Here is a 23,412-nt window from a genome sequence, read left to right as displayed (position 1 = left end):
ATCCTGCTGTTAAATCCCTGTTGGTGGTATCACAGATGTGTCAGGCGCCCTGGAGGCTAGTAACGACTGGCTGCAAATAACGTTAACAGGGAATTTGGAAACCCGATCGGTATCTATCTTTCTTTTAAAAGGTATTAAATTATCATAAAACCTTTAAAAGCGAATTTGGGCAGAAGGGGAAATTAGAGCAAGAAGAGGAGAGGGCTGCTGAGAGGTTTCCACCCTTGCATTTCCACCCTCTGCTACTTCGCAGAGCCGAGGACCGGCAGCAGCAGCAGAACAAACTCGGTTGGGTTTTTTTCGTGCTTTCTGGCCTTTGCTCGCTCTTTCCCCCCCCCCCCCTTTGACAAGAAAGAAAACGGCAACAGCCAGCACATCTGCTCAGTTTCTAGCGATGAACTGTGAACGCCAAAACGCCCCCGCCCCCCCCAACTCTTCTTGCAGTTTAATTGTGCAAAAGTTACCACGCGCGCCTGGTTAAGAAGGTGACAAAAGTTTAAAGTGACTTACCTTGACGAGTGAGTGACAGCTTCACTGACGAAAGATGGTCAGACTTTTTTTTTTGGGGGGGGGGGGGGAGAGGGGGTCTGATGAAGGCTCTGCCCTCTTTTTCCTCCCCGCCGCCCCTTCCCCGTATATGTGGCGTGTAATTGTGTGTGTGTGTGTGTGTGTGTGTGTGTGTGTGTGTGTGTGTGTGTGTGTGATCCAGCACTGAAGATCAAAGCCTGGGCATAGCTGAAAAATCTCAACACATACTTGTGTACCAACAACAACAACAAGCTAAACCGGCAGCAAAAGAGGCGTCAGGGTCTATTTTATATGGCGCAGAAAGGCGAAGTACCCGGCGTTTTCTTTCTGATTTCTTTTTATTGAAGAACCCCTGAGACGCTGTTTACATTGAGCTGTATAAACATCCTGCCCATGTTCCTGTCTATCTTCAAAAGAAATCAGAAACTTGATTTTTAAGTGGGCGAGCTTCAGCCCTGTTGCCTCTGAAATCAGATTCGCGCTCCAGGGTGAGCCGCGTTCCCATTTCTCCGAGCTGTGTACAACCGGCCCGCCAGCAAACAGCTGTGTGTGTGTGTGTGTGTGTGTGTGTGTGTCGGGCTCCGGGCGAGCAGCCTGGGAACTTTCGTTTTCCTGAGCTGCTGCTCCTGCCTTTTTGGTCGCTTTTAAATCAGGCAGGCAGATTGTCTCTCTCTTAGTTCCCCACCACCACCACCACCACCACCCCGGGTTCTGATTTCAGAATGGAGACGGTGGGATGTTAGAAAACTGCCCGGTGCAAAGCCAAGCGTCTTCACCGTCCTTTGGAAACGATGGGGAGGAAAATCAGAGCAGTCCAGCTGGAAATGTAGTGATTTAAACTGTTGTTACCTCTGAGGCAAAATAAATACAAAATATATATATATATATTCTCCTTTCCCCCCTCCCCCCGGCATCCCTCCCCCCAGATCACCCCCCCAGACCACCTGGGAACGTACTGCAAAGGGTTTGACGCCCAATAGCGGAAGGAGTGAGCCCGTTAGTCAGTTGCAAAGCAGCTGGAGGGAGTGTAAAGGTCCCTTTAAGTGCCCACCAGAGCTGAGCTTGCGGGAAGGGGGGGGGGGGAGAAAAGGGGAGGTGGGGGAGTTGGTTGGGGCGGGGAACTCCTCTGGCTTCTTACGTCTGACTGTCAAGACCCGACAGACGCCGCTGACAAGAGATAAAGTTAAAGGCGATCGCCTCGGCCGGGGGCAGAATCCAGACCCGCTGCTATGGAAAGCAGCTCGCAGCCGCGGCCGCAGTGAGGGCCGGGGAGGCAGCGGCGGCGGACTCGGCAGCCTCTTGCAAAACAACTCGAGGGCAGCAGCCGACCGGGAGGAGGAGGAAGGGGGCGGGGGGGGGGGGAGCAAACAATCCCGGGCGGGCTCGGCTCCTCTGCGCCCGGGAAGCTGCCGGTCCCCTTCGCCTCGGCGGCTCATCCTCGGATTTAGGGGGGCCAGGTGGAGGGGTGTGTTTATCCAAAGGGGGGGGCCAAGGCTGCGGCTGGAAATTAACCCGCCCTCCCCACTCTGTAGATAGAGAGGAGGAGGGGAGAGAGGAAGGGGGGGCCCAGCCGTAAAGCCCCCCAGCAGCCTGGCCTGGAGTCGGGGGGCGGGGGGCGGTGGGGGGGTGGGGAGGGCTGAGCGGAGCGGGGCTGGCGCCGGTTTGGGGCCGTCGCCGCCGATGACAGCGGAGGTGCAGCGGGCGGTTTCCTCTCAGCCCCCTCCTCCGGCGGCGCACGGCGGCTGCCCCGGCCTCCTGTCCTCCTCCTCCTCCGCCCTGGAGAAGCCGCCGCCGCCGCAGCCGGGCTCGGCCATGGAGCCCGCCTCCTCCACGGCCAGCAGCGCTGCCCCACCGCCGCCCCCGGCCCCGGCCCCGGCCACCGCGGCCGGCAGCGGCAAAGCCAAGAAGAGCAACGCGGGCATCCGGCGGCCGGAGAAGCCGCCTTACTCCTACATCGCCCTGATCGTCATGGCCATCCAGAGCTCGCCCTCCAAGCGCCTGACGCTGAGCGAGATCTACCAGTTCCTGCAGAGCCGCTTCCCTTTCTTCCGCGGCTCCTACCAGGGCTGGAAGAACTCGGTGCGCCACAACCTCTCGCTGAACGAGTGCTTCATCAAGCTGCCCAAGGGGCTGGGCCGGCCGGGCAAGGGCCACTACTGGACCATCGACCCGGCCAGCGAGTTCATGTTCGAGGAAGGCTCCTTCCGCCGCCGGCCGCGGGGCTTCAGGAGGAAATGCCAGGCGCTGAAGCCCATGTACGGCATGATGAACGGCCTGGGCTTCAACCCCCTCTCCCCGGAGGGCTACAGCTTCCAGGGCTCGGCCGGCGGCCTGGCCTGCCCGCCCAACAGCCTCTCGCTGGAAGGGGGGCTGGGGATGATGAACGGCCACCTGGGCGGCAACGTGGACGGCATGGGGCTGGCCGGCCACTCCGTGCCTCACCTGCCGGCCGGCGCCGGCCACTCCTACATGGGCAGCTGCGCCGGCTCGGCCGGAGCCGACTACGCGCACCACGACGGCTCGGTGCCGGCCTCCCCGCTGCTGGCCGGCGGCGGGGTGATGGAGCCTCACTCGGTCTACTCCGGCTCGGCCTCGGCCTGGGCCCCCTCGGCCTCGGCCGCCTTGAACAACGGGCCGTCCTACATCAAGCAGCAGCCCCTCTCGCCCTGCAACGCGGCGGCCAACCCGCTCTCCTCCGGCCTGTCGGCGCACTCGCTGGACCAGCCCTACCTGCACCAGAACAGCCACAACGCCGCCGAGCTGCAAGGTAAAAAAAGGGGGGGCCGGGGGGAGGGGAAGGTGGGCCCCCCCGCGGCCAGGGCCATCGCTCGCACACGTGCGTCCGCGCAGCGCACCGGCTGTCACCCCCGCCGGGCCGGGGATCCTCTGCACAGACCGAGCGGGGACCGTCCCAACAGGCCGTGCAAGTGCCCGTGTGCGCAGGCATGCACGCGCGCACACACACCCCCTCCCTCCCATGCACGGACACAGGCACCCACATGCACGGACATAGATGCACATATGTCACATGCAGGGACGTATGTGGACATTTGCACGCGCACATGCACGGACATAGATGGACATATGCAAACAGACACCCCCTCGCATGCACATGGATGGACATATGCACCCACACACACAAACACGCACCATCACATGCCTGGACATAGATGGACATATGTCACATGCATGGACATATGTGGACGTATGCACGCACACACGCACCCTCACACGAATGCACATGGATGGACATATGCACCCACACACACACACAAAAACACCCCCTCACATGCATGCACATAGATGGACATATGCACGCACACACACGCCCGGTCACATGCATGGACACACATGGGGATGCGCGCACACAACATCCACACACGCCTAGATGTGCGTTCGCCCTGCCTCTGCCTCCCTTCTTCTCCCACCGCTGTCGTGTGAGAGCCGTGACACAATTTTCGCGGGGTTTAGAAGAAGATTTCCAGTGTGTCATTTCTAAAAATGAAGTTAGATCGGTAAATACAAGGAGGGGTGGGTGTGATATTTTAGTTTCTATCTGTCTAGTTTCACATTTCATTTAGGAATCGAGGCCCCTAATAGGATACCATGCCCCCAGCCCTCTTTTTTTTAGTGCACTCTGGTTTTCACTGGATTCCTCCAACTTTTGGTTATTTCTCTGCAATCTCTTCGCCTCCCCCCCCACAACCAACAATTGCTGGTTTTGTACATTAACGATCGACTCCCAGCTCTGCAAAGCAGCGCGGTGGAGCTGACTAGTTAGTGTCAAATCCACACCATCCCGCACATTAGCGCCGTGAAATGCCGTCGGTTTTGCAAACGGAGCACAACTCGGCTTGCAAAACTCTTTTTAACTCTGCGGTTGCTTCGTCTGGGGAACTCCTGATAAATGGCCTCGAAGTAAAGTAATCTAGAGTTCTGCATCCCCCCCCCGCACCTCCTCGTCCCGAGAGATCCAGTTTTCCCTTGCTAGAGTGAATTAAACCAGCGCCCCCACAACCAACCACACTCGTGTCCTTGTGCGGGGGAGACCGGCGATTATTTGCAGGGAAATGTCCCGCGATCGGTGGATACCCCCGAGGGACAGGAATGTGGCTTCTGGAAGGAGCCAGGGGAGATTGTGGTCGGAGAGAGCTTGCTTAAAGAAAACATGCGGGTGGCGAGGGTTAGGGCCGCGGCCGATAAGAACAAGCTCCGGGAAGAGGTTATCTCAGGCCCGGGAGGCTGCGGGGGTTCCCTTTGCCGGCGGCGGTGGAAGCCTGATGATGCTCTGTATTTGCACAGTTCCAGGGGACGGGGGGTGAAATCCTGGCTCCACTGCAGTCCGGGGGGGTTTGTGCTACTGATTCCCGGGGCCAGGCTTCCATGCCTGGCGTGGAAACCAGTTCCGCCGGGATCTCTTTTTTCCAAGGCCTGTTTTTCTGCGCGGAGGTTGGTGCGTTCGGGTCCCGTGTGCGCTGTTGTGAAGGGAGGGTGAGCTGGGGCCCCGGAGAGGGGGAGACTCTTCCGAAATATTGCAACCCTATCTGAATTAACCGGGTAGATCCGGCGTTAATCGCATCCCACCCAAAATGAATTCGGGTGTCTGGAGCCACTCCGACTTCGGTGGCCGTTTCGTGCGGTCGGGTGGTTATAGCTATGTCGTTTGTAGGCAGACGAGGGGTTTTGGCTAGTGGCGCGACCCTATTTTCCGCTGTCGTATCAGGCCCAGCCATAAGCATAGCCAGAAAAGTTTGTAAACTACAGCCCAGAGCTGCTGTTTCAACAGGGCTAAAGTCAGGGTTTCTCTGCGGCCTGTCTCTCTCTGGTTTCAACACCGATTAACTTCAGCGGCCTTTACAAAAAAAAAAAAAATCGCTTCTGAAGTATTCTTCGCAGGAAACCAAAAACCAAACCCCCGATGCCTCTGTGGCTCGCATTTTTCTCGCCATTTTAACCAGCTGTTATTTGGGGGAACTGAGTTTTTAAAGGGGGGCCCTTTTTGAGTCCATCTGGGCTTTTGAAATGCGGGCCTGGAGAAACGCACAGGCCTGTGTGTACATTGAGAGTTACTCCTGAACACCGTGAAATAGGAGTGGACAGGAATCGCGGAACATTGAGCACGTCTGTGTCGTTCTGCCTTTGCCAACCCCTGGCAGATGTCCTTTCCCACCCATCACTGCCCGGCAGGTGCCACTGTCAGCCCCTCAGACGTGTAAACAGACTGGTCAGGAGCCTAAAATGCAGTGCCTCTCTTAGCCGAGTAGTCCAGATTCACCATTTCCGATTAACTGCAAAATATAATCGGAATAGAGCGGATTAATCGTTCTAAATGAACTGCCAAATATAATTTATTCCGAACAGGAGAGACACACTCGGGTTTTTTTTTTGTTTGTTTGTTTTAAATGCAATATTTTAAATGCCAAGCATGTCAAAATGACATCCCGTGCGAGCACTTGCATGTGGTTTGCAGAAAATCGGTTGACGGGAAGGAATCGGTTCCGAGCTGATTTATTCGGTGTTGAAATGAGTCGTTGTGAACGCTGCCGGCATGGATTATAACCGTTTTATTCTATGTTATTAGCAGCATCGCTGCTCCCATCGGCGTGCCTGGCTTTACTGCCGCGTTGCTTTGCTTTTGGTGCCACTGGGGGAAATCTCTGGGAGGTTTCAGGCGAATTCCGCTGGGAATTCTGCTCCAAACCCTCTGGGCGTCTTTGCACCTCTGCCAACTCTTGTTCTGGGCGTTGTCAGAGCTCAGGAGGGAGGCTAGGGCCCTTGGAGTAGGGGCTGAGGAGCCCTGTAGGTCCCACTGGAAATGAAGGGGCCTTTCCCCCCCTTGACTTCCACGGAGTCTGTACATCGGGCCCCACGGTCTGTACATCAAGGACGCAGAATGTAAACACACATCTTAGAAATGCTGCTGCTTCCTTAGCCCGCCAGGAAACATACCGCCCCATCCTGCGATTCGCATTCGGGCCAAACTCCCATTAAAGTCAATGGGAATTTCCTCTGAGTGAGGACTGCAGAGATCGACGCCATCCCAGCACCTGTTTGTGCGCAACAAAATCCCCTGGGATGATGCAGCGGCCATGGCCTAGGCGTCTGTATTCCACCCCTGCAGTGCAAACCCTGCTCCAGATCCCCCCCAGCACTGGGTGACTGTACAGACACCCTCCCTCCCCCTCCAGCTGTTTCAGTCTAGGATTACTGCCCTGGCCACTCATTTTAACTGTGATCCCTGATTTCTTGCAGGAATTCCGCGGTATCATTCCCAGTCTCCAAGCATGTGTGACAGGAAAGAATTCGTCTTCTCTTTCAACGCCATGGCCTCTTCCTCAATGCATTCAGCGGGGAGTGGATCTTACTATCATCAGCAAGTGACATACCAGGACATCAAGCCATGTGTGATGTGAGCCCAGGCGAAGAAGCCACCTTTTGGGGACCCCAAATCATGACCCAAAGAAAAACCTGCTGTGTGGAAGGGACCTCCCAAAAGACCCTCTGTGCTGACGAGACATCCACATGACTAGACTGATTATACTCCGGAGGCATGTAAGCCCTTCGGAGAAGGGAAATGACGTTTGGGAACCTTTGAACTGAATTAACACTAAGCTAAAGAAGCAAGGATGCATGCCTTTTCGGAAAGGGTAAAGTGAACACTGGGTGCTGGCTCTTTCCGCCGTTTGTAGCATCGATCGGGGCCTGTGAGATGATTACGTTTCCAAGAATCACTTGTCTTTTTAATGGCTAAATCGAGCTCTGATTTTTTTTTTTTTAATCGATGGGGAGAGAAAAAACAAATCCAGAAATTGTATTTTGTTTCCTTCTTTTTTAAAAAAATTGAGTGTTAAAAATAAATCAAATAAAAACCACCACCCGGAACCAACGCCCTGAAAGAGCTCGGGACGGGTTTGGTTAGCACAGAACGGGAGCTTTGAAAGGAGAATGGACAACTTTTGGGACGGACAGGCTGGTGGGTTAAGGAATTGCGCGGAAGTTGGAGACGTCTTCAGAACACAGCTGGGATTTCTGGCTCTTCCAACACCCCACTGCCTTAAAAAAAAAAAAATGAAAAGGGAAAATAATTCCTCTATGTGCCTGTGTTATTCCCCATCACCTCTGTACTGGTGTGGGCGGACTGTCCTGCACCAGCCAACCAATGGGAGTTTTGCCAAGGCGTGCAGAATCGAACCCCACCTGCCTTCTTCTCACCTGAACGCGCATTTGCAGCCTATTCTCCAAATTCTGCTGTATAGTTGCCGGTGCCTGTTGGACGAGGGAGGTGCCAATCAGCGCTATACACTAAGGACTGAACTCATGAGGAAATGGGGGTAGGCGTCTCAGTTAGGGCAGCAATACCAAAAAATCCCTCCCATTGACTATCCCCGTCTCAATTCTATCCCCAGCTTTAGAGAAATATATATATATATATATATATATATATATATATTTGCTGGCAACCCCCCCTGGGTAAAATCGCCCGGAGAGAGTTATTTGACTGCAGGATCAGACCCTATGCAGAGAGAATAAGGCACTTTGAAAAAAAAAATAGCAAGGCTCATCCTGTTATTTATTTTCCTTTTTTGGGGGGCTAAGAATCGCGACACCAGTAGCCTCAGTGGATCAGTATTAAAGTGGTGTAACTTTGTTGGCAATATTTGCCGTCTAGATATTTTGTTTTTAGCTATCCATTGTACATTTTTAAAATGTTCTGATCTGCGTGTAAAGACAATCCTCCATATGTTTTATAGAAATATATATATAATGAAGGACTATTTCCTCCGCCCTTCCCCCCCCCTTTTTTTGGCCTGCCTTTGTACAGTTTGATGACACCTATTTTAATTTTCTTCTGCACTGTATTAAATTGTAATTATGATTTTTTTTGCCCCCCCCTTGTGTACTTTTGTCCTAAAAAAAAGAAAAAAAAGAACCAAAATAAAACCTGTATGTTATTTGTACATGGTCTTCACAATTGTATAAACAGCAAATAAACCAGCCTGCGGTGTAATGCATCTAGTGACATGTCAAGAGTCTGTGACGCCTCCCCGGGGGACATTGAACGCGGATCCAAGGTCTATGACAACCCTAGGCTTTGGATCAGCCTATACAGGGCCCAGCTGTGCATTATTTGTTCAGCCAATGTTGGGGTGTCAGTGGGCTGTCATGGTGAGCAAGGAAGGCACGCTAGCACCCCATATTTGCCACGAGATCTTCCCCCTCTTCACATGGCCATAGCTTTTATCCCTGCCTTCAGGATAATTTATTGGACTATCTTCACCTTTTCTTTTCTTTAACAATTTCACATTTCAGTGCAAATTTGAAAGGAGCTGCTATTGTTCTTGGCCTCTGCTTCTAACAAGTCCTTGATCCCAGTCTAACTTCTAGCCCCCTGCTTTGAAGAAATATTTAAAATAATCATTTGAAAAATACCTGGAGGCGATTTTTGCAAGATGAAGCTGAAATACGATTTTTTGACAGTCTTTCTTTTCGAAGGAATTTCGAGCTAATGAAGGTACATATAATTCAAGGCGTTCCTTTCTCTGTTCCCGTTTATACAGGGGGATTTGTAGCTGCCAAAACTGAAGCCTGCTTTTCGTATTATAACGCACCAAACGAGTGTATTTTTAAAACATATGTTGGGATTAGCTGAAGATAATGGAGGGGCGAAATAGCCAGATATTGGTCCTGGCCAGCGGTGCGCTAAATCAAATGCTATCTCTTTTCTTTCTTAGGAGCAGAGCCCCAGCCGACTGACTTAATGGGTTTGGGATCAAGCCCTTAATGAATGACTTGCAATTAACTCGCTTTACGTTTATAACACGCCTTCTCTCTTTGGTCTGATCTCTCCAGACCCACCGCAGTCCACTCGCTCTGGAGAGACACATCTCCTGAAGCTGGTTCTTTTCAAACGTGACGTTTTGGGAGTGGGGGTAATTTATTTGGGGCTCGGTTACATTGAAATTATCGATAAACCCGACTAGCGCAATTAATGGCGCAAGCTGCTGCCTCTGAAGAGAAGGCAGACTGGGAAAGCCAGGGACTCTGCGTCTCTCTTTGGTAATTCGGGGTGAATTCAATGAAGCGACAGGCGCATGATCTGAAGGGGCTGTTAGTTCAGAGTAGAGACCAAAACCAAACAAACCAAACGACAACAAACCCTCCTTCCCCATTGGAAATAATAGAAGGAAATGCAACGTGAAATGCAAATTCAGTACAAACAAATGCATTGGTATTTGCATTCATGTCATTGCATTTTCACTGCAAAAAGCAATAGTGGAGAAATAAAAAGAAAAATCAGATCCGCAGGCAGAGAAACGCCTGACAAACAAAATCCTCAGGAAATCCTCGCCTCCGTAACGACCCCTCCCCTCTAAAAAATCCAAACCTGGCCCTCAAACCCAGCAATTGCAAAGCAAACAGCGAAGCAGCCACTGGTCAGGAAGCTTGTAGGGTATGGCCCAAAGGCATAAACAGCAGTCAAAGGACAGCGCCTCTGCTATGCAAATTGTGTTTGCTTTGCACAGCCGCCTCCCGAGTGATTTGCCTCCCTGCGCTGCGTTGTACTGTCTCATTAACGTTTGCCTAGCCCTTTGCTCCTGCTGCTAGAGACACTTCCCAGGCGTTTTTATAAACTGTAAATGACCAGATACGGCGCTGATTTTTTTAAATGGACACCAACAGAATTAAAAGAGCCTTTCTTGGCTCAGCCGTGCGAACAGCACCGAGAGCCCCACATGCATTGGTTCCAAAACAACCTAATTCGTTCTCTGCACCGGTCCAGCTTCTTCAGGTTCCATTTCAGGCAGGATGGGGGTGGGAGCGGACCGGGATCGGACCCTGGAAGCAAAAGGCGCAGGCAGGTTGGAAAGCAAAGCTGTCCCCCCAGCTATGTAATGTAGGTATTTGCAGGAGGCTTCGGAGTTAAATGCAACTGGTTTGCGTGTTTCTTTCCAATGCCCCACTACACCTGTGCTGGCTACCGACGTACACGGCCCACGGGTCGCTAGGGTAGATCTGTTATCGGTGCAATGGTGCAGCGGGCAAGCCCAAGCATTTTCTGCTTTACAAAGCCTCTGCTACAATAAGTTGCCACCAACCTCCGCGGCCTGGCCAAATAAAGCTCGTGCTCTGAGGGAGCCAGATGCGGCGCAGGGTGAGTGGGAAGGAATTGGAACCAAACAAGCCTCTGGCTTTCCCAGAAGAACAGCTCGGGCCCGCGGGTGGGGAAGATGCGGACTGCGCGTGTGGGTCCGACACCATCCCTGGCATAGGCAGGGACGCTGCCGGCAGGCTGAGCCTGGTACCGTGGAGCGGTAGGGCTTGTCTTTAAAGCCCCGCTCCGCCGGGGCGGAACCTTTCACCTGCAAGCTACCGGTTGAGGGACACAGCCCCCAATGTCAGAGCTCCAGGCCTGTGTGTGTGTGGCAGAAATGAGGGGTGTGTGTGTGTGTGTGTGTGTGTATTTCTGCATTAGAGGTCCATGCATTACAGGCTCTCCTTACTGCATTTCTCTCTTGCTATTTCTGCAGTTATCTCCCCCAAATTAATCCACAGGGCTGCACACTGGCATAGCTATGCCTCTTATTTCTGCAGCCCTTGAACCTCTGTGGATTTTTAGCAGCAGTTTAAAACAGATTATATAGCTTCAGAAGACAGCTGGGCCCTAAACAGATATAGCTATCTAGCGATGGCATTGTCCTGCTAGAACTGGGCTATGTAGTTAACACAGAACCTAGGATCAGGGATTTTGCTTCTGAAGCAAACATCTTTACTAGGTGCCCAGATAAAGGTTCCGAGGTTAGAAGTTCAAACGCCACCAAATGGTTCTTTTCCTTGAAGTCTCCTTATCTTCCCCAAGATTCATTTGCAGCCTTCAGCTTCATTTCAGGCTTGCCTTTTGTGTACACAATAAATCCCTGGAAAGTCTGGGCTCAGGGTGGCGTGGAAGGAGAGGGAACGCACCTTGCAGGCCGCAGGCCCGGCCTCCCAGAGGCCTGCAGTCCATTCCACAGGAAAGTTTTGCACGGTTAATTTTTTTTTTTTGGAAACCTGGAAAAACAGAACCACCACATACCAGGGACGCCACATATTCCTCAACCCAGTGAGCGCAGTCTAAACAGCCAGGCAGCTCTCCATGTCATACACCTACAGCCAGGGAGAAAAAGATAAGCCCCTGGAGGCTGCTACTTCCTTGGGCCCTGGTCCTGCACCAGGGCAGCTTTGTGTGAGTTGTTCCAGTAGACAGTAAAAGAGTGCCTTGATAATATCTATGCCCTTTATGGGACCTAGAGGCGTGCGTGCATGCATGATCAGCTGTGTCCAAATATGAGCAGACACCAAACACATTAAGGCCCAGATGCTCAAAGCTATTTAGATTTAGCTTCCGTACATTTCACTAGGCTCCTAAATACTTTTGCGGAACTGGGTGATTGCCTGGAAATAGCCAGACATCCATAGGGCTGCCCACCCGTACTACTTGGGAGACACCTGAGCTAGAGATTAATGGGCAAGGATTCCCCCACGCTATGTTCTTCACCGAGCAGAGGTTCTGCCTGGTGAGGGCTGCCCTGGTGAGTCTGTTTATAGCTCATTGAAGGTGAGCCCACGACTTTGATGCCAAGAATATACTCTAACGGGTCATGTCCAGCTCTTCTCCTGTTGGGGATACGCTTCTCCCAAGCTGTGCAGCAGAGGAATGGGAAATCACCTCCTGTTAGCAAAAATCCTGGTCATCCCCCTCTTGGTCTCAGAGCAGGGCTGAGTTTGAAAAGGGGCAAGTTCCCAGGAATAATGGAGACAAACAGCGAGTTAAATCTCCAGTGAAGACGAGCACTTAATAAACAGGGTAAGAAAGAGGCTCAAAATGTCTTCTTGACCTATGTCTTGGGATGATGTTATGTATTTAGAGCCCCGCTTTGCTGCATGGCCTGGTTCCTCTTGAGGCCTCAATGGGCAAGTCTGATGGCTTGATTTCCAGCCAGTCATTGCCACTGTGAGGCATGCCCCTTGGAAAGGAGGTGCTGCAATTGTCTGTCAATTAAGAAAATAAGATAGCACACAGAAGATGAGGGTTGTGGACCGGACTGCAGGAGGTCACCTAGGCCAACCCCCTGCTCAAAGCATGGCCAACCCCAACATGATTTCAAAGGACTTCATGGGGCTTAGAGGGGTATAGCTCCAAGGAGAAAAAGGGAGCAGCAGAGCTAAAAGCGAGTAAAATTTCAGCAGCAGAACGAATCTGCGGCGAGGCAGGGGTTAAATGGCTAAGCCGCCTGCCAACAGAGCCCTTTAACACGGCGATAGCGCCATCTGCCGCCCTCTTGGGGTGCAGTCCTTCAGGGCTACGGCAATGGGGAAAAGGAACTCGCTGGGAGCGCCTGTGAGCGTGGTAGCCTGTTGTCCACTCCCTCACACTGGCTAGCCTACATTGGCAAGAGAGCCCAGCACACAACGTAGCAAAAGGCCAAGGCGTAGAGCAGGCGGAATAGTGCAAATGCAAACCATGGCTCGGCCTCAGAGATGCTTGGTAATCTTTCAGGGTGTCCCCACAGCGACAGGAGGGGGTAGCAATGTTAACAGGCCTCCACAGGAGTCCCTGGAGTTTTAAACACTAGCTCAGAGTCCTACGCAGTGTGGTGGTTGTTCCCGGGATATTAGGGACACACGGTGGGTGAGGTATCTTTGAGTGGCCCAACGTTCGTTGGTGAGAGATAAGACGCTTTCACCCACCTTGTCTCCTCTCAGCGTCAGTAAACAAGTCAACTCCTTGTCCAGATTTTTAAAAGTTTTCCCCCACCATTTTTTCCCATCAACAATGCATTAAAAGCAAAATGTTCCGCAAAAACTCCGTTCAATTTTGATGACACTTTCCATTTTTCCACCCTTTCCTCCCCCCCAAAAATGGAAATGCAATTCATTTTCCTCAGTTTGGTTTTGGATTGAAACACTTGTCTCATTTTGGTGTTTGACAATCAAAGGGTTTTTTTGTTTGTTTCAGATTTGTCATTAAAAAAAAATCCTAAAAATGTGTGTGAAAAAGAATCTCAAATGAAACCCGTTCGTTTGACATTTTTCACGGGAATACAACTGCCTCTTCTTGACTGGCCCTCGTCTATATTCTAGCATTACTATTAGCGGAGCTAAAATTATGTTAGCCACAGTGGGAAATCTTAGCTAAGAGGTAAACTTTTAAAAAGGCTCTAAGAGACACACCTACGTTCCATTTTCAAAAGCGATTTATTGCTTAGAAGCCTAAATTCCATTGACCTTCAATGAGAGCTGAGCTCCTACGAACCAGTTACTTTTGAAAATGGTATTTGTGCTCCTAAGTCACATAGGCCCAGTTCCATAAGGGCACCAATGAAATCAATGAGAATTAGGCACCTGAATACCGTTGAGGTGCTGGTTGCTGGATGCTTTTGAAAAATGTTGCTTGAGATGTCTTTCTTCCATGCATATTTGTCTGCCTGGAGTTTTGCTAGCAAAAATGTTTGCAGACAGAGGATGCGCTACAGAGCAGAAATGTTTGCACAGTTGTGGTAAAACGTCTGTGGATTGGGGAGTCATCATCAGGGACAAGAAACAATAATATGTGCGCTAGGAGACCATGCATACAACATGGATAACGAATTACGAGTAACAAATGCTCAGGGTACCAGTGAGGGTTAATAATTTGTGAGCGATTCATTGGATGACATTGTTCACGTAAACAAGTGGTTCCCCACGTTTGTATCTGTGGCCCTCAAGCCAAAATTTTTACAACGGTGAAGGGCCACCGCTCTCCGCCAGCAGCCCCCCCACTGCAGCCAGATGGAAGGAGATCAGCGAGGAGGCGCCTCCTCGCTGATCTCCCGTCTCCCTGGCTGCAGCAGGGAAACCACACGCATCCTGTAGCCTGTGCCCTCTACCTGGGTCCCTAGGCAGTGAATCCCTTCTGCAGTCAGGGGGATGGGAGATCAGTGCTCCCCTCCCTCTGGCTCCAGCAGGGACCACAGCACCTAGGGACCCAGGAGAAGCGCTTTGCCATGCTCCCTGCTACAGCCAGGGGGAGGGAAGCATTGATTTCCCATCCCCTTGGCTGCAGCAATGAGCCTCCACTGGTCTAGTAGCCCCGCGGCCACATGCTCCAACTGGGTCCTTACGCAGCAGCTCCCTTCTGCAGCCAGTGGGAGGGGAGCGGCGGGCCACTTTGAAAGCCCCCCCGGGCCACTTTTGGCCCCCGGGTCACAGGTTGGGAACTGCTGAGATAAACCATTCACTGGATAGGCTAGAGGAATGAATACATGTTTGTGAAGAGCACTTGATTTTTATTCAATTTGTGATACGCAGAGGAGGCCTTGATTGATTGATTGATTATTTTAAAATTAACTATGCACTGCAAATGGTTCACCCAGATCAATAAGGAAGTATAACACGCAGAATGTTCTCCAGGAGGAAGGCAGCTAACAGTAAAGACGATTAGTATGATTTGTATTGTTGTTGCATGTAGTGGTCCCAATCCGGTTCAAGACCCCTTTGAGCTGACATTGTACCAACACACAACAAGCAACCAACACACAACAAACAGTCTCAGACCCAAGTTATTTTTCCTTTGATCTTGGAACAATACAGCATGCTCCTGAAAGAACCACCCACTGAAGGCCTGATGTCTACACTGCAATGTAAGCCCGGGATTAGTAGGACTCAAGTTAGTAGACCCTGGGTTTGCTAACTTGGGGTTTGAGTATCTACACTCATTTGCAACCCCAGGTTAGGAATTGTTCAACCCTGGGACCCAAGCTGGGCCTACACTGCATTACGAAGGCCTGAGTCCAACCACCCATATTCCAGATGTCCTTGTGCCATCTCAAATTATGGCTACCCTAGCCCTTTGTTCGAGGTGCAGTGTGGGAAAACCTGACTGTCCACCAAATTCGACTGTCTGGAGGACAAAGAAAATTGGCCCATGGGATTATGAAATACTTTTGGCAGACTCTCAGACCATGAGTCCAGTGGGGCTGTATTTATACTGCAGAGCAATAGGTCTTGAACCCTGGACCCTGACTTGTCTGAGGCTCAGACCTTCCATGCCTGTGGGGTCCTGGGACCCTCGGTCCAAGTCCTGGGTTAGCATGATTTGTGTGTAGACAGAAAGCGGTTTAGGTTTGAGCCTGAATTCAAACCTTGGGTTTACACTGCAGTGTAGACATACCCATAGAGGTTTAAACCCAAAAGGGACCATTAGAATAGCTAATCTGACTTCCTGTATATCACAGGCCACTTTTACATTGGTGTAACCTCATGGACATCCCTGGGGTTATTTCCTTGCTTATAACTTTGTCAATGAGATCAGACTTATGGCTGTATCTACTTCTACATTCTCTGGGCCTAAGTTAGCAGAAGCTGAAATTTCATTGCACCGCATGGCTTCATGCTAATTACTGAAAAAATAAGCAAACATACCTGGGAAAGCAAGATGTCAAGGAGCCTGGGAAGTTTGGAAGGAACCTGTGGCACCAGGAGTTCATGCATAATGAGAATTGCTACTACAATTGTATTTATGTATGCTTGTAAAGAAATGACCCCATATATCAACTGCCTGAGTAATCACTTCCTGCAGCAGATGAAAACATTACATTCTGGAGCCTAAACAGCACAAATTACTGGAAACCCTCTGAAAATGTGATCGCGAGTTTAAAATGCGAGAGTTAATCTCCTTTAAAAGATTAAACTAATCAGCCGAGCAGACTGTTCAAAATCACTATGGAGTGACAGCGAAGGAGTTCTGAACGTTAATGAACAGCAATACAGATGTTCTCGCCCGTTTGTTTAGTGACTGCATCTCTCCTCTCAGGCTTTCTCATGCCGCATTCTTAGAGAATGCGCGTCGTTGCCGTACAGGTAAGGGACACCACAGCACCAAAAGTTGGGGTTCTCCAGCCCTGATCAGCTGGTGCTCATGTTCTTCCATGTGGTCAAACAACTGGTAAGCAGGAATGCCAATTCAGCACTATTTTAGGATTTCTAGAAGCTATTTGGACCACCTGAACTCTGTCTGTATCCTATGCAGCTCCTCTTAATCTGTCTTTGGTGTTGAAAAGTCAACTGTGCTCAAATTCGCTGATGACTCAAGAATTGGAAGGGGAGCAAACGCACAGAATACTACAGTCAAGCTATCAGATGACCCAGCGCCATCAGAGCTATGGGATTGCCGACACTGAGGTGAGCTTTGAATCCGTTCAATGTAAAACCCTGCCCATAGGAACAGGAAATAAAACAGCTCAATACACAAAATGGAGGGAAGAAACCAAGCTGCTGCGGCTGTTATATTGAAGTGAGCTTACTGCCACGTTGTCTCCTTAGAGGTCTCCTAATATTCCTTAGCAGTGTAACCAAGATGATAGTTTCAGCAGGAACGCTGAGAGCTCAGGACTGGGCAGCTGGGAGGGCAGATGTCCATGACACTAAAAAGTTCAAGGACCACAGCTTCTAACATGCTGTAGTGAGAGTGTCACTGAAATGATGCCCCTCTGCCATTGATAAAGCCACTTTCATACCTGCTGGATTTCAAAGCACATTGTATAGGTTACCAATTGCACCAGCAAATCTCTTTGCCCATCATTGAGGCATTGCCACCTGCCAGGCAAAAGGGCATGGTTGATTAATAGCATTACCTAATCAGATAGGCCAGGATGAGAAGAATACTGTACGCTAAGGAAATGTAATATAAGGACCCAAATGGGAATCTGGTAGGAGCATGAGGATTAGCTCTTACCCTTATAAAGTGAGCCAGGAGCTTCATTTTTTTTGAATTAAGATACCTGGAAGATAAAACAAAATAATACCTAACTCCTGTATAGCATTTGTCATCAGTAGATCTCAATGTGCTTCACACGGAGAAGAAACACACTTTTTTTGTGTTGGGGTGGACACCAACCTAATCAGATCATATGGCTTTTAAAGGAAGGGCTGTAGGGCATTTTATGATTTTAAGTTCTGAAATAGTCCCAACTACAGTTTGACAAATAAGTGAAATGGCCTCCTCAGCAGGAACGGAGAAATAATCGAGAGAAAAAGATGTGACCTCGTGGTATGAATGCTCGGCTGAAAACGAAGGACTTGATTTGCAGCTCTTCCAAAGCATTGGCTAAGCCACTTGAGCTCTTGGGCCCAGTCTTCAAAGTTATTTAGGCACCTAACTCAATGCCTATTGGGATTTGGGCCCCTAAATGGCTTTGAGGAGCTAGGCCTTAGTGCCTCAATTCTCCCATCTGTAAAATGCATAAAGACTTTAAGGCCAGAAGTGACCATCATGCTCATCTAGTCCAACCTCTTGAACACTGCAGGCCACAGAACCTCACTCACCCACTTGTGTAATAGGCCCATAACTTCTGGCTGAGTTATTCAAGTCCTCAGCTCTTGATTTAAAGACCAAGTTACAGAGAATCCACCATTTATTCTAGTTCAGACCAGCAAGTGACCTGTGCCCCATGTTGAAAGAGGAAGGTGAAAATCCCCCAGGGTCTCTGCCAATCTGACCTGGAGGAAAATTCTTTCCCAACCCTATACATGACAATCAATTTGACCCTGAGCATGTGGGCAAGACCCTCCAACCAGACATCTGGGAACGAATTCTCTGTGCTAACTCATCGCTCTCCCCATCTAGTGTCCCAGCTCCTCTTCATTGGAACTCTCTGAAGATTAATTAGCTAAGGCCATATCCTGCAATCATTTCTCCTATTGACTTCAGTGAGATGCCCATGCACAGCACAATGGCAGGATATGTGACTCTAAACATTTCTGAAGTGCTTTGAAGATTGAAAACTGAAAAGCACTGAGTTCTTTACCTATGTAAGGATGGGAAAGAAATAGGGACTTGTATCATTTATAATAGACAGCAAGAACAATATAGCTGAAATGATGGGAAGTGACTCACTTATCAGTTGGGATGATTATCTTCTGCAGGTGGCAATGAGGAAATCAAATCTTACAGAGCGTAAGTTTTGCAGGGTGCTGTATATGCTTTATTAACCAGCGTAGGTTTCAAACGGTTAGACACAAATGTTTCCTCCACTGAAACGGATCTTAGACTGTTCTTGGTAAAGAATTTGAATTAGAGAAATCGCAGGAGAGAAAAGAAAACCCTCACAAAAGATCTCTCTCCCCACTGTGGTTTTCAGTGAAGATATGGTCAAAAGTGTTCCAAACTCTGGAGATTTTGATAAAAAAAGTTAATAGGAAAAAAACATTTGCTGTTTTCCCCCAACCCCCATCAGCAACATAGCCCTGCTGAATTGTTTTCAAGAATTTTGCTGACATTTTTTTCGCCAAAAATTTCTCATGATATATTGTCGCCATTTTTTTGCCAAGCTCTGGTAATAAGAGGCTAAAGCCCTGAGACAGCAAGCTGCTTTAAAGGAACAGGCACAGGAGTAATCCCAATGAAGTTGGTGGGGTGCTGCGTGGAGGTCTGCCTGTATGGAAAAGGATCGGCGTTTACATGGCTTTCCAGGTAATGAGGAGGCTGGTTTTTTTCTGGTTTTGTTTTTTTGGTCTGTGGAAACAGTCTCTAATGCTTGCCTCTGTCACTCAGTTACTGACGCTTTCACAGCAATACACCATGTTGACTCTCTGTTGTTTTCTGCTGATTGAAGCTGTGCGGCCATCGATGGCTCTAGGAAAACTTTCATGTTCACATGGTTTTGGCACTGAATGGCAACTTGCCACCTGGCTCTGATTGTTAGCAGATTACAACACTGCCTCATATTGTAGGGCCACACATCCTGCTCTGTCTAATACTGTTCAACCAAAGAAAATCAGCTCCAGCGTGGCAACGGTCTAACATCTCATGACTCTGCAAGAGACTCAGTTCTTTTGCTACCAGGCTTCCATCACGACTTGTCTGCACTGAGAATTTAATTCAGAGGAAGGTAGGGTGTGAATTTAAAGCCAAATAGCTATTCCTGATTTATACCAGAATCAAGTATCCACACAAGGAATTAGAGTGCCTTATTCCACATTGACTGAATCCACTTCTAAAGTGGATTAAGCTAATTCAGAATAAGGCACTCGTGTTCAAGAATAAGAACATCCACACCTGAAGTTAATCAATCAGGAATAGCTATTTTGGAATAATTCCCCATGAAAACAACCCTCAGCATTTCTCCCACCAATATAGATAAAACTGGGGGGGATCATTCTTGGAAATTAGTCATTTATTGTAACTACTAGAATTATTTGAGGGGTCAACAAGCCTGTGGACAAGGGTGATCCAGTGGACATAGTATACTGAGATTTTCCAAAAGCCTTTGACAAGATCCCAAAGGCTCTTAAGCAAAGTAAGAGGTCAGGGGATAAGAGGGAAGGTTCTCTTCTGGATCAGTAACTGGTTAAAAGATAGGAAACAAAACGTAGGAATAAATAGTCAGGTTTCAGAGTGGAGAGAGAGAAATAGTGGGGTCCCCCAAGGGTCTGTACTGGGAACTGTACTTTTCAACATATTCACAAATGATCTGGAAAAAGGGGTAAACAGTGAGGTGGCAAAATCTGCAGATGATACAAAACTACTCAAGATAGTTAAGTCCAAAGCAGAAAGGATCTCGCAAAACTGGGTGACTGAGCAAGAAAATGGCAGATGAAATTCAATGTTGATAAATGCAAAGTAATGCACATTGGAAAACATAATCCTAATTGTTGATATAAAATGATGGGGGTCTAAATTCTCTGTTACCGTGCAAGAAAGAGATCTTGGAGCCATTGTGAATCGTTCTCTGAAATAATCTACTCAATGGGCAGTGGCCGTCAAAAAAGCTAACAGAATGTTGGGAATCATTAGGAAAGGGATAGATAATAAGACAGAAAATATCATATTGCTTTTTTATAAATCCATGGTATGCCCATATCTTGAATACTGTGTGAAAATCTGGTTGTCTCCATCTCAAAAAAGCTATATTGGAATTGGAAAAGGTACAGAAATGGGCAACTAAAATGATTAGGGGTATAGAAAAGCTTCCATGCAAGGAGAGATTAATAAAACTGGGGCTTTTCAGCTTGGAAAAGAGTCGATTAAAAGGGAACATGATAGAAGTCTAAAATCATGACTGGTCTAGAGAAAGTAAATAAGAAATTGTTATTCACTCCTTCTCATAACACAAAACTTGAGGGTCACCGAATGAAATTAATAGGCAGCATGTTTAAAATGAACAAAAGGAAGTATTTCTTCACACATCGCATAGTCAACCTGTGGAACTCCTTGCCAGAGAGTTTTGTGAAGGCCAAGGCTATAACGGGGTTCAAAAAAGAACTAGATAAGTTCATGGAGGATCAGTCCATCAATGGCTACTGGCCAGGACAGGCAGGGATTGCTGTTTGCCAGAGGTTGGGAATGGGCGACAGGATGGAACACTTAATGATGACCTGTTCTGTTCATTCCCCCTGGGGCACTTGGCATTGACCACTGTCGGAAGACAGGACACTGTGCTAGTTGGATCATTAGTCTGACCCTGAATGGTTGTTCTTTTGTAACACCTGAGGTGATTGCTTGCCCATTCAGGGCCTGATCCTGCTTTGTTCTCTGCACCCTCAGCTGCCTGTAAGGTCAAGGTGATTTGATAGCACTCAGCAGTCCAGAAGTTGCTGAGCATCTTGCAGTACTGATCCCTCAATGAGAGCATGCAATAATAAGACCCTAAATTGTTTGTGCCATGAACGTAGCTGGAAAGATTGCACCAAACCACATGACAAGCAAGGACATAATAAAGACGTCAGGCTGCAGAAAGTATAGAAAGATCTAATTTAAATTGCTTCTAAATGAGACTGGCTTGGGTATGTTTCAGTGAGTTGCCTTTTGTTTTGTGGTTGCGAGTGAAACTGAGGTGAAGATTACATGTGAATGACATGCATTGATTGCTTAACAGAGATCATCCTTGTTATATCTCTCTGTTTAAAGTACTTAAGTCACCCTCCCATTATTGTAGCATGTGAACACATCACCATCTTTGACGCATTTGTCCTCACAACATCCATGTGAGGTAGGGAAATACTATTGTGCCCCTTGTACAGACGGAGAACAGATGTACAGAGTCCCAAGGTCACACGGGAAGTCTGAGACAGAGGAATGACTTGAACCTGGGTCTTCTCAGTCCTGGGCAGGACTCCTTCCTCCTAATATGATTGTATCTACCATGGATTAGAAATGAACTACATCTGCAGATGAGCATAACCTGTGCTTTGATTTATAGAGCAACAACTGCACAGAAACTGGCACTGTAACGAAAATTCTTAGGCTTTACATAAATCTTTCCTCTTCAAAGCCTGTTAATTCATTTAGATTGTAAATTCCTCAGAATAGGGACCATGTGGTTTTCCTGTCAGCGAAGGGTCTCATGCAGTCTTGCTCCAGACCGTATTAAGGCCCATGGCTCTGGCTTCAATCCCTAGAGCTGAATGATGAGATCATACTCTCAGGATGCATTAAAAAAAGATGACGTTTCTAGTTTTTGTGGTCACACCGTAAAGCTTGAAAGTGCAACAGAGTATAACTGATGCTTGCCTGAGTCTGCAGAAAGCCTGAAACAATAGATCCAAGTGCTGTGAACAGCCTGATTAATCTTAAGTCCGAAACCTGCTGCCTCCCCAAGTAGGGGGTGGCTATTATGAAGAGAAGGACCACCCCAGGGGGGCAGAGAAATGGGGGCCCACTTAAGATGTACATAGGGCCCTGGATTGCCTTAATTCAACCCTGTTCTTAGGGTTATTTAAATAAACAGTGGTTACTATATCTTGCCTTTGGATTTATGCTTTAGCTGAAAGATGTGCAAAATCACAAATCGCAGACTGCATTCTAGGCCCTGACCCTGATTCCCTTGATGCGAATGGCAAAATAAATGATTTCAAGAGTTCAGGATCAAGCGCCTCTTGAATATGTAACTGAGGAGCTTTCTACGTGACATGTATTTTAGCAAGTGTATGACATGCTCTGCACTCATAAAATGTGGCCCTGAGTAGATAAAGTGCTGGTATCTTGAGGAAAAAGCTTTTATTTCTGGCCAAACCACTCCTTATCTGCATGATCTTACAGCAACATCTCCCTGAGAGATGTATATCTGAGCTAATACGCTCGAGGGATTTGTCTTCAGTAGGAAACAAAGGTGTGTTTTTAACTCAAGTTAGTTGATACAAAGTAAAATTACAAACTACCTAAGTCTTCAGCAGGATTGTAAAGACTAGGGAAGGCTAGGGTTTACCGTGACCCGCTAACTCGTGTGAAAACTACAAATTGCTTTGTCCTCATTAGGATTTTACCTCATGTTAGAAACCAAGTGTTGGCAATGTCGAGTTAAATAATGCATGTTCTTCCTAGTGAAGATGAGGTCTAGTCAGTGGATGACGTAGGCACAGCTGAGATCAGAAATGAGTGCAGGGGTTGGAAGAACAGCAACACAATACCAAAATGACTCCATTCCACATAGAATGCTAACATTAAATAATGCTCATTTTTAGCTAAAACTGTAGGGTCCTGATGTTTCAGGAGGTTAAAGGTTGTTTATTTTTCTCATGATGCTAACCCCAGGTCTAATTTATGTCTGGTAGATAAATCACCATGAAGGCTCTTCTGAATTGGCAAGCAAATCACAAACTGGATTAATCACTATTGCAAGATCTGCTTTAGCAATACTTATGATAGAACAAAGAGTGTAACTGACTTAAGAGACATGTAAATGGAGATCCATCTTTTTAAGAATGGATTTAACATAGGGCATAGGTATGGGTTAAACATAGAGCATAATTGCATGGATATGGAAATCCAATCAACAGCAAGTACTAGGTACACTTTGTCCAAACAAAAAGAGCACCAAATAGCACATATTGTGCTGCTATAAAAGTGTATAGAGTTACAGCTACCTT

At 48.4% G+C, this 23,412-nt stretch overlaps 1 protein-coding gene across 1 annotated transcript; it reads left to right on the top strand.

Moving 5' to 3' along the window:
• The first annotated feature begins 2,208 nt into the window (after positions 1-2,208).
• Positions 2,209-7,960, top strand: FOXF1 (forkhead box F1). Its single transcript, XM_067539964.1, has 2 exons — positions 2,209-3,295; positions 6,781-7,960. The coding sequence occupies exons 1-2, from the start codon at positions 2,209-2,211 to the stop codon at positions 6,939-6,941; spliced, it is 1,248 nt and encodes a 415-aa protein (XP_067396065.1). The 3' UTR covers positions 6,942-7,960.
• The last annotated feature ends 15,452 nt before the right edge of the window (positions 7,961-23,412 follow it).

Source organism: Emydura macquarii, unplaced genomic scaffold, assembly GCF_026122565.2.
Source record: "Emydura macquarii macquarii isolate MOO-44397 ecotype Brisbane River unplaced genomic scaffold, CSIRO-AGI_Emac_v2 contig_561, whole genome shotgun sequence".
NCBI classification, from domain to species: Eukaryota; Metazoa; Chordata; order Testudines; family Chelidae; genus Emydura; species Emydura macquarii.
This window is presented reverse-complemented; position numbering and strand designations above follow the sequence as displayed.